The following is a 16,712-nucleotide window of genomic DNA, read 5'->3' as shown; positions in this document are numbered from 1 at the left end:
GAACCCACGGGCTCAGGCAATCCACTCACCTCAGCCTCTCAGGGCATGGGATTACAGGCTGAGCCACCAAGCCTGGCTCAGGTGACTTTTTTGTTTCTCCATGAAAAAATTCCTCAAAGGGAAACATTTTGCGAAGTTGAAGAGGTGAAACAAAAGATAGCAGAAGCACAAAATTGATGAATTAAAAAACTGTTTTGAGTGTATTGCATCAAATGAAGGGGAACTTTGAAGGTGATTGAAGTTTAATCATGTAAGAATGCACAATTTTTCATAAATAAATTCCAGGTTTTTTGGGGGGGCCTCCTTTTGTACGACAGGATTCTTTAATGTCACACATTTTAATAATCAGCACTGTTCACAATAGCAAAGATATGGAATCAACCTAAGTATCCAGCAACAAATGATTGAATAAAGAAAATGTGGTGCATATACACGATGGAATACTATTTAGTCACTAAAAGAATGAAATCATATCTTTTGCAGCAACATGAATGAAACTGGAGGCCATTATCTTAAGTAAAACAACTCAGACACAGAAAGACAAATACTACATGTTCTCACCATAAATGGGAGCTAAGTAAGTGTATACATGGAAGTAGAGTGTGGAATGATGGACAGTGGGAACTTGGGGTAGTAGGGGATGGGATGTTGCTTGGTGGCTACAACGTGCTTTGCTCCAGTGATGGATACACTGAAGGCCTTGATTTCATCACAATGCACTCATTTTATATAAACATAAAATAAAAATCTAAAAACTCAATTTCATGACAGTAGGTTGTTAATTCCGGGCTTTCTTTCATGAGTTGAGGATGCAATCTTCTCTGATTCAGACGATTAGCAAAAAGCAAGCAATTTAAAATCTACTTCCTGGTGATAAAATCACCCTAACAAATCCTCACCTAGTCCTTAAACACACTGGAATGAATAAGCTTCTGTTATCATATCATATTCAAAGCGAGAAGTACCTCCTGTCCTCCCAGCTACACAGATTATCCCTAAAGTTAAAACAGTTCCTGTCTCAAAAGCCATGCAGAATAGATTCACCAAGTGAGTCCACAGAGGTAACTGGATAAGAAGTCAGCCTGTGCCCAGCAGATACGAGACTCTACATTGGCGATGCACTGAAATTTACCATCTCCTTCCATAAAATCTGCTATTGTTAGAAATTTAAATCTCTAATCTGCCTATGTATCCAGAGTTAAGTGTACTGTTAAGTTTAAAGATTTACTATCACTGTTCTCCTGTTAATCAGTTTCACATCTGTTCTGCCTTTAAAAAAAAATTTCCTTACTGCCAACAGACTTAGGATACCTAAAACTCAGAAATGACCTTACCACCTCCTGTTTAACAGTAAAGTACAAAGTTTCCACAGTCTGTACCCTACCTACTTTTCCAGCCTCCTTTTCTGCTGCTACTTTTCTTTTTTGTGTGTGTATCAGCAACACATTTGCCTATAGCTCTAAACATAAGATACTACCTTAAGCCTCTTTTACATATACACATCTTTTGACTGTGGTATTCCTTTTGACTCACTTCTTCTCTAAAGACACTTAAAAACATCTTTTCCCAACTACCACATCCCTTCCACATAGATTTAGTTACCTCTTCTTCCATACTACTTTTTTATTTGCTTTTATCAGTGCACATATAATTATCTGTGCACATTTTAAAATCTTCCCCCACTATGCTATAAATTCCTTAAAGTAGGAATCTGAATATAGTGGCATACAATAAAGACTTAACTATTAAGTATATAGAATTAGTAGAAAAAATAAAATTTGCAAAATAAGGATAGATGGATAAATAAAAAACAATGAGAAAGTAGCAAAATAATGTGGGAAAAAAGAACAGAAGTTAAGGAATACTGTTTCTAAAAAGATATGGGCTTTAGATACTATATATTAAAATATAAAGTATGAAGTATGCACTAATAAGTAAAATTGAGTAATGTTACATTTCATAGTTGATTTACATAAAGGTCATTTATATGAGTAACTAGTAGAATGAATGGTAAAAAGCCTGGATTCTGCAGCTCAGCTGCCTGAGCTCAGATTCCTTGGTTCCACAGAATCAAACTCACTTTATCTTTGTGACCTTAGGCAAGTTACTTAATTTCTCTATACCAAAGTTCTTCATTTGTAGAATATAAATAATAACGGTACCTACCTCAAAGGTTAAGGGTGAAATTATTAACATATGCTAATCATTTACAAAAATCCTTTGGATGCTGTAAACAGTAAGTGTTGACTATTACATTGAGAGCTTTGGAAATTAACTGTTTGGGTTCAAATACAAGCTTCACCATAAATTAACTGTGAGAATTTAGGTAAGCTGCATAATTTCTCTGGTGTCTTTTTCTTTGTTCTTTTTCCTAGACATACTGCCAGACTCCAGTTTCAGCCTCCCTGCTAGTTAGGTGTGGCCATGGGCCTACGTTCTGGCTGTGGGCAGGAAATGATGTGGACCTCCTCCAAGCCTAGTCCTTACAAAACCTCCAGTGCATAAACTTCATGTTCTTTCTTCTTTTCTGACTTGATGTAAGCAAAAATGTCAACTCTAGAGGGAAGCCACCTGTTGAAGATGGCAGAGCCATAGATGGAAGGAGTCTGGGTCCCTCAATAGTTGGTTTTCACAGAGCCACCTGGTAATCAGGTACTCCTGATTTGAACTTTATGTAAACAAAGAATTAAACCTCAACTGAGTTAAGTTATTGGAATGTTAGTGTTTATCTTTGTAACAGCTAGTATTACCTAATTAACATACTTTCCTTATTTAGAATTAGTAGAAAAGTAATAGAATTAGTAGGAAAAAATGCAAAAATAAGAGCCAAGAAAATATATTTTTACAAATAGTGTAAAAATTAGGATGATATTGTGAATATTAAACAGCACAGTACATGGCACATAGTAACTATCCAAAAAAAATTAGTTATAGGTTGAGTGGATCTAATCCAAAAATCTGAAATGCTCCAAAATTAAAAACTTTTTGAGTACCAACATGATGCTCTAAGGTTTTGCTAAAAACAACACAAAAAGGCTCACTGGAGCATTTTTGATCTTCAGATTAGAAATGGTCAACTGGCAAGCATAATGCAAATATTCCAAACTTCAAAAAAATCCAAAATCCAAAAACCTTTTGGTCCCAAAGCATTTTGGATAAGGGATACTTAACATGTATCATAAACTATTCCTAGTAAGTTTCAATTCAGTTACCCTCCTTTGTAAATTTGGCCTTTCCCTTAAGATCTACTTAGAGTTCTACCACTTAGGAAATCATATGTCCAGTCTACACTGATCTTGCCCTTTGCTTGATACAAAATAATTTAACAGCATATCAAAGTGTTATCTTCTTTAATGTCTCCCAAGTAAAATTATACATACTTGAGAGCAGAACGTTACTATACTATCTTTTGTACCCCTCAACAATCTGGGCTTGTAGCTGAATGGCCTTCAAGTGTATGTGGTAGCAGATGGCCACAAGTAACAGGGTCATGGAGGCCTGCCCCAATGGACTGTAGCTGATTAGCTCAGGCAGGAAATCAAATGCTTGTTATTGCTGAATGAATGAATGAATGAATGAAGGCAATTTAATTTAATTATGTTCCATAGTCAAAAATCAACCTTGTAGCTTTCAAATCCTGATACTCAAAAGTGAGAGCAAAGAGCGAGAAGGATCAGCAGTAATTTACTACCAATGCTGAACAAACCAAGCACCACTGATGGTATATCATCAGCAGGGTGATACTTTTGTGAATTACCCTTGAATCAGAATTTAATGCACAATTCTACTATATATTAAAATGAAAACTTTACCTCACCATGTTCAAGGAGCTGTTTTCTAGAATAAAAGAAAAAAATATTACTTACTGGATGTCCATTCCACTATGATTACATAAAAATAAGCTTCATTTATTTGTTCTTAGATTTTTAAAATTTGATTATCTCTAAACTACTTAGGAGCATAAGTAAACAATTAAAAATATTAGATAATACTTTTAAAAATTACAACAATTTAAAAGGCATAATTTACAGTTATCCTAATTAAGGTATGTCAAAAAACTGTTCTTTAGTTAAGATAAAATAGGTTTAATTGATCTCTGACTTCTAGAAGGATAAATAGAAAGACCTTCTATTAAATGTTCAACCTATGTACAGCATATAAATGTTTTATGTAACCAATGTTAGACTTTTGAGTTGTTTTAATTTTCACAATTATAAATAATGCAAACATCCTTGTACATAAAATTTTATGAGCCTCCTTGAATATTGCCTTAGGATAAATTTCTAGAAGAAAAATTATTGGGTAAAACATAGGTATTTTTTATTACATAAATGTTGTCTCAACTTACAAAATACAGTACATCAACTGTGTTCTAGGCACTGTGCAATGAATATAGCAGTACCCCCTTATCCTCATATTCATGTTCCACAGTTTCAGTTATCCATAGTTAATTGCAATCCAAAAATATTAAGTGGAAAATTCCAGAAATAAACAATTCATAAAATTTAAATTGCACACCCTTCTGATTAATGTGATGAAGTCCCAAGTCATCCTGCTCCGTCCTGCCTGGGACATGAGTCATCCCTTTGTATAGCATATCCACGAATGAAGGCAATTTACATCATTTGCCCATTACCGCTTCGAAGCCATCTTGGTTGTCACATCAACTGTGGCAGTATATAGCAGTGCTTGTGTTCAAGTCACCCTTATCTGACTTAATAATGGCTCCAAAGCACAAGAGGGGTGGTGCTGGCAATTTAGATATGCCACAGAGAAGCCATAAAGTACTTCCTTTAAGTGAAAGTTCTTGACTTAATAAGGAAATTTTAAAATACATATGCTGAAGTTGCTAAGATTGTTGGTAAGAACAAATCTTCTGTCTATGAAATTGTGAAGAAGGAAAAAAGAAATGCATGCTACTTTTGCTATTGAGCCTCAAATTGCAAAAGTTATGGCCTTAATCCATGATAAGCGGTTAAGATGGAAAAGGCATTACATTTTTGAGTGGAGGGCATCAACAGAAATGTGTTCTGACTATGGCAATTACATGCAATAGTATTCTCAGTTTCAGGCATCCACTAGTGGTCTTGGAACACATAAGCCACAGAAAAGGAAGAATATTGTACAGCATGAATAGTAGAGATAAAATTCTTATCCTCATAGAGCTGATGTTAGACAAGAGATAGGAGACTACATAGTTTATTGCTCCATTGAAAAGATGGGTATTTTACTTTACAGCACACAGGGGCATTCTAATATGGATTTTGAGGGTGGAGAGAGAAATAAGATAAGAAAGCAAAGAAAGCTCAGAGACACAGAGACCTACAGATTTTTTTAAAGTGTGGTTGGGGGAATGCCTCTCAGGATAGTAGGTGAGTCATCAAATTACTCTGCCTCCACTGTAGCTCCTTCCTTGTGTATATAGTTAAGAGAGCAAGGTTTCCTCACTTGTCCTGAAATCTTCCAGTCACAACAGAGTCTTGAGGTGAGCTGCTACGTGCAAGGAACAAGCCTAGTAGGAAAGTAACTACTATAATAGCAAGAACCCTAACAATCACTACCAAAACTTATTTAAATCTAGTAGCTACTTTAAAATATGAACATACAACCAAATCACAAGACACAAATAGCATGAAAAAAAATCAAGATGAATGAGCAAAAAACCTGACCTTGCATGAAACAGTTAACGCAAAAAATGAGAGTATTTAATGAAAACTTCAATTATTATCTTCAGAGATGTTTGAGAAGATACTGCATCCATATAATTAGATAAGACTGCAATGAAAGAAGTTTTAAGAAATTCTGAGAGAAGTGTATTTGCCTAATTCAAATCCTAAAAAAAGGTTAAATAACAGAATTTACATGGGTGAAGTTGGCAATATTAAAAATCAGTTATGTAATCCTCTGAGAACACTGAGAAAAAACAAATATAATGTGATAAAATCAGTAACAAGTTCAAAAAGAGAGGCTAGATTAAAGAATAAGAGAACAACAATTCCCTGTGCTAAAAAATTTGAGTATGCAGAGTAGAATGTCCCAACACACACACACACACACACACACACACACACACACACACCTCCAACCTTTATAAATTTCCAGAGGAAAAAAAAACTATATAGGATTTTTCATCTGTAATGACCAATGCTAAAAAACAAAGGTGCAATACTCACAAAATACTGAATAAAATCCACAAATATTTGCTAACCAATCCATTCATCTAATACGAGGGTAAAATAAAGGTATTTTTCAGATAAGAAAGCACTCAAAAATATGCCATCTCCACATTATTTCTGAAAAGCATCATTTGAGCATATACTCTATGACTCTAAAAGGCAGAAAGCATGAACTCCAAGAAACAGTCAGGAACAAATAAATCAATAACATTTGAAGTTAAGTCCAAAGATTGATGGTGCCTTCAAATGTTTAGAGGCTTCTTAAAACAGAAGATATATTACAACAATCTAGAAGTAAATTTTCAGACCATTTCAGCATAACACGGAGGGAAAGGTGTATAGGCAGGGAGAAGAAAAAATATTCCAGTAGCTCAAGGGTGAAGCAAGCAGGTATCTGAAGCCACAGCCTGAGGATGAGTCTTGACTCCAATACTCACTAGCTGTGTGCCTTTAGGAAAATTACCTTCTTTCTGATTTCGTTTCATCTATAAAGAATACGAAAATTGACTTCTCTCTCATGCAGTGGTTATGAGGATTTATCAAGTTAATACAGGTAAGAACTTAAAATGCCATCAGGTACATAGTAAATAATCAATAACTGTTATCTTCTATTGTTGGTGGCAAGAGGTTTCAGGGGTTTAGTTTTTAATATCAAGATGGGCATATCTACCAATAATTCAAAGGAAACCACCAGCAAAACAGAAATGGGATATAGAAAAACAATTCAGCTAATGTCAAGAAAGTAATTTTTGAAAAGTACAATGACTAGAAAATAAAATAAAATGGTACGAAGTACAAACATAGCAGTTACCATGATGAATATGAAAATGGGTTAAATTCATTAATTAAAAAATGAGTTTTAGAGGAATTTGAATAAGAGAAATAAAATCCAACAATGAGAAATATATCTAAACCAAAATGTCACAAAAATGTTAAAAAAAAAATAAAGCATGGATAACAGTATATCAGGCAAATACTATAAAGAAAAAGGTGAATATGGCAATATTAATTTTCTACAAAGAAAAATGCAAAGCAAAAACCACTAACTAAGGCCAGTATATCCTTTATAATAATCAAAAGCACAATCCTAAACTAATTATGCAATGAACAACAGCACTGTCTATATAAGGCAAACACTATTAACATTTTAAGACAATTTTGGAAAAAAATGCATACTTAATGTTATATTATGAAGATAGCATTCTGAGAAAATAACAGTAGAAAATAAATTGGTGTACTAAAGCATTTAGAATTATATTATTAATTACATAATGTTACATGTCACTTTGAATTCTTCCAAATAAGAAATGAACATTAAAAAAAAAAAACTCCTCATAGAGAATTTGTAAAAACTAAACATTAATCTCAATAAATGCAAATATATTAATCATAAAGACAAAATACGAAACCAAGGACACTGGCTAAAAATTTTCAGACATTCTTCTAAGTGATTTCTGGATTAAATTTTCAAAACTCAAATCACAAACTATATAGAAATAAACCCTGATGCTAACTCTGCACACATCCATGAGATATAGTCTAAGTTGTCTTTAGAGAAAAAGTTATAATTTTAAGTGTATTTACTAGAACACAGTAATGATTGGCAATAAAGGAGCTGAACTTTAAACACCAAAAAAACCCCACCAAAAAACAACAAAAAGAAAATTAAAGGACATAAGATATAAAAAGAAATTAATAAAATGAAGAACATCATACATATAATAAAACAATTTTTAATTGATGAATTTGATTTTTTGAAAAATCCAGAAAAAAATGACCTCTAATAAATTTGAACAAACAAAAAAAATCCAAATATATAATACTAAGACATATAAATATAGCTACAAATACAGATAAAATTATTTGAAAAGAACTCCTTGCATAATTTATAATCTATATAAAATGGTTCATTTTCTCTAAAAATATAAATCATAAATGATGACTCAAGAAGCACATCTGCATATATTGTTAGATAAGATGTTTTAAAAACATAGCCAAAGAGTTAAGTTCCAATGCTCAAAAAAATGTCAAGGTATCTTTATAGGTGAGTTCTGACAAATCTTTTTTTTTCTTTATTATCCTTTTATTTTTGTTTTTTATTGTAAAGATGTGGGGTACATTCAGGATTAGGTATATAAGTGGTCATCGTATAGGGAAAGTTTGGGCCTCCCTTTGGTCCTCACTTTGCCTGTTTTGAGATCAGGTACCAACACACACACACACACACACACACACACACACACAGTCAATCAACAAAACACAAAAGAATGCAGGAAGCTAGGAAAAGACAGAACATAGAAAACAATTAACAAAATGGCAATAGTAAATCCTTCCCTATCAACATTTACTTTAAATGTAAACTAACTGAACTCCCTAATTACCTAATCAAAAGATACAGAGTGACTGAATTGATAAACTTTTATAAGACCTAACTATATGCTATCACACAAAAGTATTTAAAAAAAAACTCGTTTTAGCTTTTTTTAGTTTGGGGTTTTTTTTTAAGATATACTATTTGTTATTTTAACAGGTTTCTTATGAACAGAAATTTATGTTGTGACATTTAGATAGTTTTCAATATTTTGACATTACAAGCAATGTTGTGCACATATCTTTGTGTATAAGTCCTTAGAGGTTTCTGGTTCAAAGCTTCTACATATAGGGTATTTTGTTTGTTGTTTAATATCGTATTGCTATGTAATCGGTATACATAGTTTAGTTTTTCCTAACATGAGTTTTTAAAACAAATTTTAATTTTAGATTCAGGGGTGTATACATGTGTATTCATTACATGGACATATTGTATAGTGGTGGGGATTGGGTCTCAGGTGGACCCATTCCCCAGGTAATAAACATTGTGCCGTGCAGGTAGCTTCTGAACCCTAATGCCCCTTCCCCCCTTATTATTGTACCCAGTGTCTATTATTTCCATCCTTATGACTATTGAGCTCCCACATATGAGAATATGTGGTGTTTGATTTTGTTTCTGAGTCAGTTTACTTAGGATGATGATCACTAGTTCCATCCATGTTGCTGTAAAGGACATTATTTCATTCTTTTTTATGGCTGCCTAGTATTCTATAGTGTATATATACCACATTTTCGATATTCACTGATTGGCTGATGGACATTTAGACTGATTTCACATCTTTGCAATTGTGAATTGCGCTGTGATGAACATGCAGATGCAGGTGTCTTTGTTATATAATGACATCTATTCCTTCGGGTAGATACTTAGTGGCAGGATTACTGGATCAAATGGGAGACCTACTTTAGTTCTTTGAGTAATTGCCATACCTCTTTCCATAGAGGTTTGTACTAATTTACACACACACCAACGGTGTATAAGTGTTCCCTTTTTCCACATCCATGCCAGTATCTGTTTTTGTTTGTTTGTTTGTTTGTTTGTTTAATTGAACTTTTTATTTTGAGACTGTTGTAGACCAACATGTAAGAAACAACACATAGAGATCCTGTGTACTCTCCACCCATTTTCCTCCAATGCTAACATCTTAAAACACTATAGTACAATATCACCACCAGGATATTGACATTAACATGGTCAAGATACAGAAGCATTCCATCTTCACAAAGATCTTTCATGTTGCTGTTGCACATCAGGAATAAATTCCAAATAAGTTATGATACATTTTTCATGCATTGCTAGATTTTATTTGCTGATATTTTATTGAGAAATTTTGCATCTGATACTTTAGACTTTAGCATCTTTCTAATTTTACTATAAATGATCCTCTCAGCACTGTTTTAGCTGCATGCTACATATTTAGATATGTTGTATATTTATGTTTATTACATTCTATGAATTTTTAAATGTTCTATTGAGATGTTAAATATTCCATCTCAATGTCCTTTTGAGATGGAATATTTAGAAGTTAATTGTCTAATTTTCTAGTGTCTGGGGATTGTCCTGTTGTCTTGCGTTTGATTTTTAGTTTGATTCTATTACAGTGTAGAGAACATATGCTGCATGATTTACATCCTTTAAAATTTGTAGAAGTTTGCCTTATGGCACAGAATATACTTTATCTTGGTGAATGATCCATAAACACTTGGGAAAATATATATTCTGCTATTGTTGAGTGGATTTTTAAAATATATGTGGCCATTCTGACTGGTATAAGGTGGTATCTCATCGTGGTTTTAATTTGCATTTCCCTGATTATGAGTGATGTTGAACATTTTTTCATGTTTGTTCATTATTTGTATAACTTCTTTTGAGAGATGTCTGTTCATGTCATTTGCCCACTTTTTAATGGGGTTATTTGCTTTTTTTTTTTTTGCTGATTTGTTTGAGTTATTTGTGGATTCTGGATATTAGTCCTTTGTCAGATGCATAGTTTGTGAATATCTTCTCCCATTATGCAAATTTCCTATTTGCTGTATCAATTATTTCTTTTGCTGTGCAGAACCTTTTTAGTTTAATTAAGTCCCACTTATTTATTTTTGTTTTAGTTGCATTTGATTTTGGGGTGTTATTCACAAATTATTTGTTTCAGTTGATGTCCATAAGAGTTTTTTTTTCTTCTAGGATGTGTACAGTTTCAGGTCTGGCATTTAAGTCTTCAATTCATCTTAAGTTAATCTTTGCATATGGGGAGAAATAGGGATCAAGTTTCATTTTTCTGCATGAAACTATCCAATTTTCTCAGCACCATTTGTTGAATAGGGTATCCTTTCCCCAGTGTATGTTTTTGTCTGCTTTGTCAAAGATCAGATGGTTGTAGGGATTTGGGTTTATTTCTGGATTCTTTATTCTATTCCATTGGTCCATATGTCTGCTCTTGTACTAGTACCATGCAGTTTTGGTTACGACAACCTTGTAGTATAATTTGAAGTCATGTATTAAGAACACTTGGTGCTTAGCCTGTAATCCTGCACTTTGGGAGGCCGAGGTGAGTGAATTGCCTGAGCCCACAGGTTCGAGACCCACCTGGGCAACTTGGCAAGACCTCATCTCTACAATAAATCAAAAAATTAGCTGGGCGGCATAGCGTGCGCCTGTAGTTCCAGCTACTTGGAAGGCTGAGGTAGCAGGATCGCCGGAGCCCAGCAGGTCGAGGCTGCGGGGGCCGGAAGCGGCCACTGCACTCCAGTCTGGGTGACTGAGTGAGACTCCAACTCAAAAAAAAAAAAAGAACACACATAGGCTAGGGGAAGGGATAGAAAAAGATATTCTGAGCAAATGGTAACAAAAAGAGAGCAGGGTACTATACTTATGTCAGACAAAATGGATTTCAAGGAAAGACTGTCACAAGAGACAAAGAAGGAAGTTATATAATACAAATGGGTCAATCCACCAAGAAGATATGGTAATTATAAATATTTATACACCCAATACTGAGTACTTAAATATATAAAGCAAACACTGACAGAAGTGAAAGGAGAAATAGTAATACAATAATAGTTGGAGATTTCAATATCACAAATTTAATTATGAAGAGAACATTCAGACAAAAGATCAATAAAAAAACAAAGGACTTGAATGACACTATAGAACAAATGAACCTAAAGACATGTAATCATCCCTCCATCTCCATGGGGTATTGGTTCAAGGACTCCCCCTGTCCCTGGATACCAAAATCCAAGAATAATCAAGGTTCTTTAAAAAAATGGCATATATATTTTCATATATCCTCGCACATTCTTCATATACTTTAAAGTATCTTTATACTTATAATACCAACTACAATGTAAATGTGTTGGTACACTATATTGTTTTTAAACTTATATTATGTTTATTATATTGTTATTTATTGTGGCTTAAATATTTAATAATAGCATATTATATGAATACAAGTATATTTATGAGTGTAAATATTATATAATAATAACATCAAAAAATGCATAAATTCCTAGAAACATACAACCTACCAAGACTGAATCATGAAAAACTAAAAAAAATTGAACAGAACTATAACTGGTATAGAGATTAAATCAGTATAAAAACCTCTTACCGACTGCCTCAAAAGAACCTGAGTCTGCCTACAATCTCCTAGGAGATCTGTTTCCAGATTTCATTGACCATCTTTATGACAAGATCACATTATCCTGTTTGCAATGCAAGTTGTGAAGTCAATTATTTAGGAGACTCCTGAAGATGGCGACAGCATAGGTGGATCCGTGAGACTCTCCGAACCTATTAAGAAGATTGTAGGAGACGGGAACAAGATGGCGATGGAATAGATGGACTTGTGAGATTCTCCAAATGTGAGTTCCCAAAAAGACTCTTACTTTTCTTCCCCCATCCCCCAGCCCACCACCAGCCACGCTGGTCCGAGGCCTGGGTACCTTCAGTCCCACGCAGGGCCGGATATTGCGGCCCCCTGCCGCTGCTGTTCCACCACGTGTGTGGGAGTCTCGGGTCCCAGCTCCCTCCCTGGCTACATCATCTCATGCCCAGCACCCAGCACCAAGCCACTGGTCACTCAGGGAGGCTCCAGGCATCTGCCCCTCAGAGACACCGGTCCCATTCCTGGCTGAAGTACCCTGTGGGGGCCCAGGGATACTCTCGCCGCTCACCGCCTGCCCTTTGGAGCTTTGGGGCTCTGGAGCTCTGGGCCCACCCTGGGTGAGGCACTCAGCACATGACCCCAAGCTGGGGGACCCAGACAAGAGGAGAGAAACAGATCTGCAAAAACTGCCTCAGCCATTCTTCAGGCAGAGACTTTCATTGCCCCACCCACCTATCAACGAACCCTACCTCAGTTCCTAAGGTAATGTCCGTGAAACAGGAGGCAAAGCTCCACCTATGCTGAATCAGACAAAAGCAATCCCAGGCAGCCGACTAAAAAACAACAACAACAACAAACAAACCCAAACTGCGAGTAAATCTAGCTGCCTGCAATGAAAAACAAAGGGGAGAGACCAGAGATCAGACCTGAAAAGACTTTAGTCTGCTAAAATATTTTGACTTAGGATTTTATCATTTTGACTGTTTGTTTTGATCACATTTGTTGTTTGCCTTCTTACTTATACTGTTTCTTGATTTTATTGGTCTGTCTCTGTGTAGCTATCAGTGTTCTTTAGGGAATCTTTCTTGCATGTCTTTTTTGACTTCCTTCCAGCATTGTGTCTCTTTCTCACCGAATAGTTGGTATGTATGCCTGTTTTCCCTCTCGCTCTTCTCTCTTTCTAACTTCCTAATGATCCCCCCTTCCTCCATTATTTTCCTCTTTTATACCCCCCTTCTTAATCTAGGGAGCAAGACTACATACTGCTGAATGGACAGATTTTAAGGCAAAGGGAAATAGGTGCCAGTGTGCTCATATACCTGTTCGTGGATGCTAGAATCAGCATACACATACTGAACCACAGCTTCCCTCTCAATTAAACCTCAAAATTATAAAAAGTACAGTGTGAAGCCTACACTCCAACCTCAAAAGTGAACAAAGCCAGAAGACCCTCATAAGGAAAACAGGATATTGCAGAAGAGAAATAAAAGCAACCCCACCTTCCCTCAAAAACAGAATTAAAGAAGGGGAGGGAAAGGGGGAGAGAGAGAAAAATCTACACAAATGAAGAAAAACCAAAAGAAGAGTATGGGTCTCTCCCAGACCCCTGGGAGGGCAGACACTGAGAAAACTGACTTCGGAATGCAAACAATGAAGAGGCCCCAGAATGAAGGGTCTCAAACTACAAACGTAGATATCAAGACATTAATGAAGAGATTAAAAAGAATTGAGGAGATATAAGAAGAAACTAGGAAGGAGCTGATATCTAAGATAACAGTAATAAAGAATACTGGGAATGAAATAAATAGCAAACTGATAAGCATGGAAAGCAGAATTACCCAAGCAGAAGAAAGAATCTCAGAACTTGAGGACCAAAATATAGAACTAACCCAAACTCTTAAAAACACAGAACATAAGCTCAAAAAGACAGAACAAAACCTTCAAGAGATGAGTGATTACTTCAAGAGACCGAACCTAAGAGTAATGGAACTTCCTGAGGCAGAAAGAGAGACAAGGACGACTCTGGAACAAACTTTCCATGAGATCATTCAAGAAAACTTCCCTTATTTAATCAGTGACGTAAAAATTCAAACACAAGAGATTCAGAGAACCCCTGCAAGACAACAAATGAGAAGACCAACTCCTAGACACATAATAATTCACCCAAACAAAGTAGGCATAAAAGAAAAAATCCTAAAGGCAGCAAGAGAAAAAGACCAGATCATCTACCATGGAAGACCAATCAGAATAGCAGCAGATTTATCTACAGAAACCCTGCAGGCTAGGAGAGCTTGGAGCCCTATCTTCAAAGTCCTAAAAGATGAACAATTTCAACCAAGAATAACCTACTCAGCCAGGGTAAGCTTCATCAGCAAGGGAAAATTAAAATCTTTCCCAGATAGCCAATCCCTAAGAACTTATGCTTCCACCAAACCACCTCTACATGAAACAATTAAGGAAGCACTAAACACAGAAGAAAAGGAAAAGAGAGCAACATTCTTTCAAGAGTACAGGGAAAAGAATAAAATATACATGAACCAACCCCCAAACCAAAACAAAGACAAAAAAAAAAAAAAACAAACAAGTGGAAGAACAACAACTCTATAAGAACTCTATGATAGGGACGAACTATCGCATTTCAATAATTAGCCTGAAAGTGAATGGACTAAAAGCACCACTGAAAAGACAGAGAATGGCAAAATGGATAAAATATCACCAGGCAACAATATACTTCCTTCAAGAGACCCAGCTCACTAGAAAGGACATACACAGACTCAAAGTAACAGGATGGGAAACAAATTTTCAGGTGAATGGAACACAAAAGAAAGGAGTCACGATCCTAATTTTAGAAAAAATACCATTTAAGGTATCAAAAATTTAAAAAGATACAGAGGGCCACTACATAATGATAAAAGATTCACTCCATCAACAAGAAATATCTATCCTAAATATATATGCACCCTACATAGGGGCACCAACTTTCATAAAGCAACTTCTAGGAAAACTGAAGAAAGATATTGACTCTAACACCATCATAAGTGGGGACTTTAATACCCAACTCACAACCCTACACAGATCATCAGGACAAAAAATCAGCAAGGAGATCCAGAACCTCAATGTGACTCTGGACCAAATGGACTTAATTGATACCTACAGAACACTCCATCCAAACACCACAGAATACACATTCTACTTATCACCGCATGGAACGTATTCTAAGATTGACCACATAATTAGCCATAAATTAAGCATAAGCAAATTTAAAAGGACCGAAATTGTACCATGCACCTTCTCGGACCACAGTGGAATAAAAATAAACATTGACAACAACAAGGTCCCCCCAAACCCACAAAGACATGGACACTAAACAGCTGATTCTAAACAACTCCTGGGTCAATGATGAAAACAAAACAGAGATCAAAAGATACCTGGAAACAAATGAAAATGAAGAAACATCTTACCAAAATCTCTGGGATGCCTTAAAAGCTATAGTAAGAGGGGAATTTATATCCCTACAAACACACATGAAGAAAATGGAAGGAACACAAATTAACAGCCTAACAAGCCACCTAAGGAAGCTAGAAAAGCAAGACCACAAAAACCCTAATTTCAGCAGAAGAATCCAGATCACCAAAATAAAAGCCCAAATCCAGGACATAGAAGACAAAAAGATAATACAAAAAAATCAATGAAACAAAAAGCTGGTTCTTCGAAAGGATAAACAAGATCGATGGTCCCCTAGCTAGACTGACCAAGAAAAAATGAGAAAAACCCAAATAAGCACAATCAGAAAGACAAAAGATGAAGTCACATCTGACCCTGAAGAAATACAAAAGATCATTCGAGACTACTACGTACACTTGTATGGAAACAAACTTGAAAACGTCAAGGATATGGAGGTCGTTCTGACATCACACAACCTACCTAGGTTGGAACAAGAAGAAATTGAGACCCTAAATAGACCAATAACAATCAAGGAAATCGACTACGTAATAAGAAAACTATCTACAAAAAAAAAAGCCCTGGTCCAGATGGCTTTCCAGCAGAATTCTACAAGACATTTAAGAAGGAGCTGATACCAATCCTACTGAAGGTATTCCAGGTGATTGAAAAAGATGGAACTCTCCCCAAATCATTTTACGAAGCCAACATCACATTGATATCCAAGCCAGGTAAAGATCCAACAAAGAAAGAGAACTACAGGCCAATATCTTTGATGAACATAGATGCTAAAATTCTCAACAAGATCCTAGTAAACCGGATTCAACAACATATCTCAAAAGTCATCCATCATGACCAAGTAGGTTTCATTCCTGGGATGCAAGGCTGGTTCAACATTCATAAAACCATAAATGTAATTAAATACATCAACAGATGTCAAAACAAAAACCACATGATTGTATCATTAGATGCAGAAAAAGCTTTTGATAAAATCCAGTACCCCTTCTTGATAAAAACCCTCGAACATCTTGGTATACAGGAACATACCTCAAAATAGTAAAAGCCATCTATGAGAAACCCACAGCCAGCATACTCCTAAACAGACAAAAATTGGAACCATTTC

The 16,712-nt window shown here is 35.4% G+C and overlaps 1 protein-coding gene across 1 annotated transcript in view; it reads right to left on the bottom strand.

The window, feature by feature from the left end:
- Positions 1–16,712, bottom strand: part of LOC103267023 (probable C-mannosyltransferase DPY19L2) — a 54,914-nt gene that overhangs the window by 16,175 nt on the left and 22,027 nt on the right. The window contains exon 5 of the mRNA XM_021715826.1: positions 3,813–3,837. Coding sequence (XP_021571501.1) covers positions 3,813–3,837 — 25 coding nt within the window. The remainder of the gene's footprint in view (positions 1–3,812; positions 3,838–16,712) is intronic.

This window comes from Carlito syrichta, unplaced genomic scaffold, assembly GCF_000164805.1.
Source record: "Carlito syrichta isolate Samal-C Ts95f unplaced genomic scaffold, Tarsius_syrichta-2.0.1 Scaffold307782, whole genome shotgun sequence".
NCBI classification, from domain to species: domain Eukaryota; kingdom Metazoa; phylum Chordata; class Mammalia; order Primates; family Tarsiidae; genus Carlito; species Carlito syrichta.
This window is presented reverse-complemented; position numbering and strand designations above follow the sequence as displayed.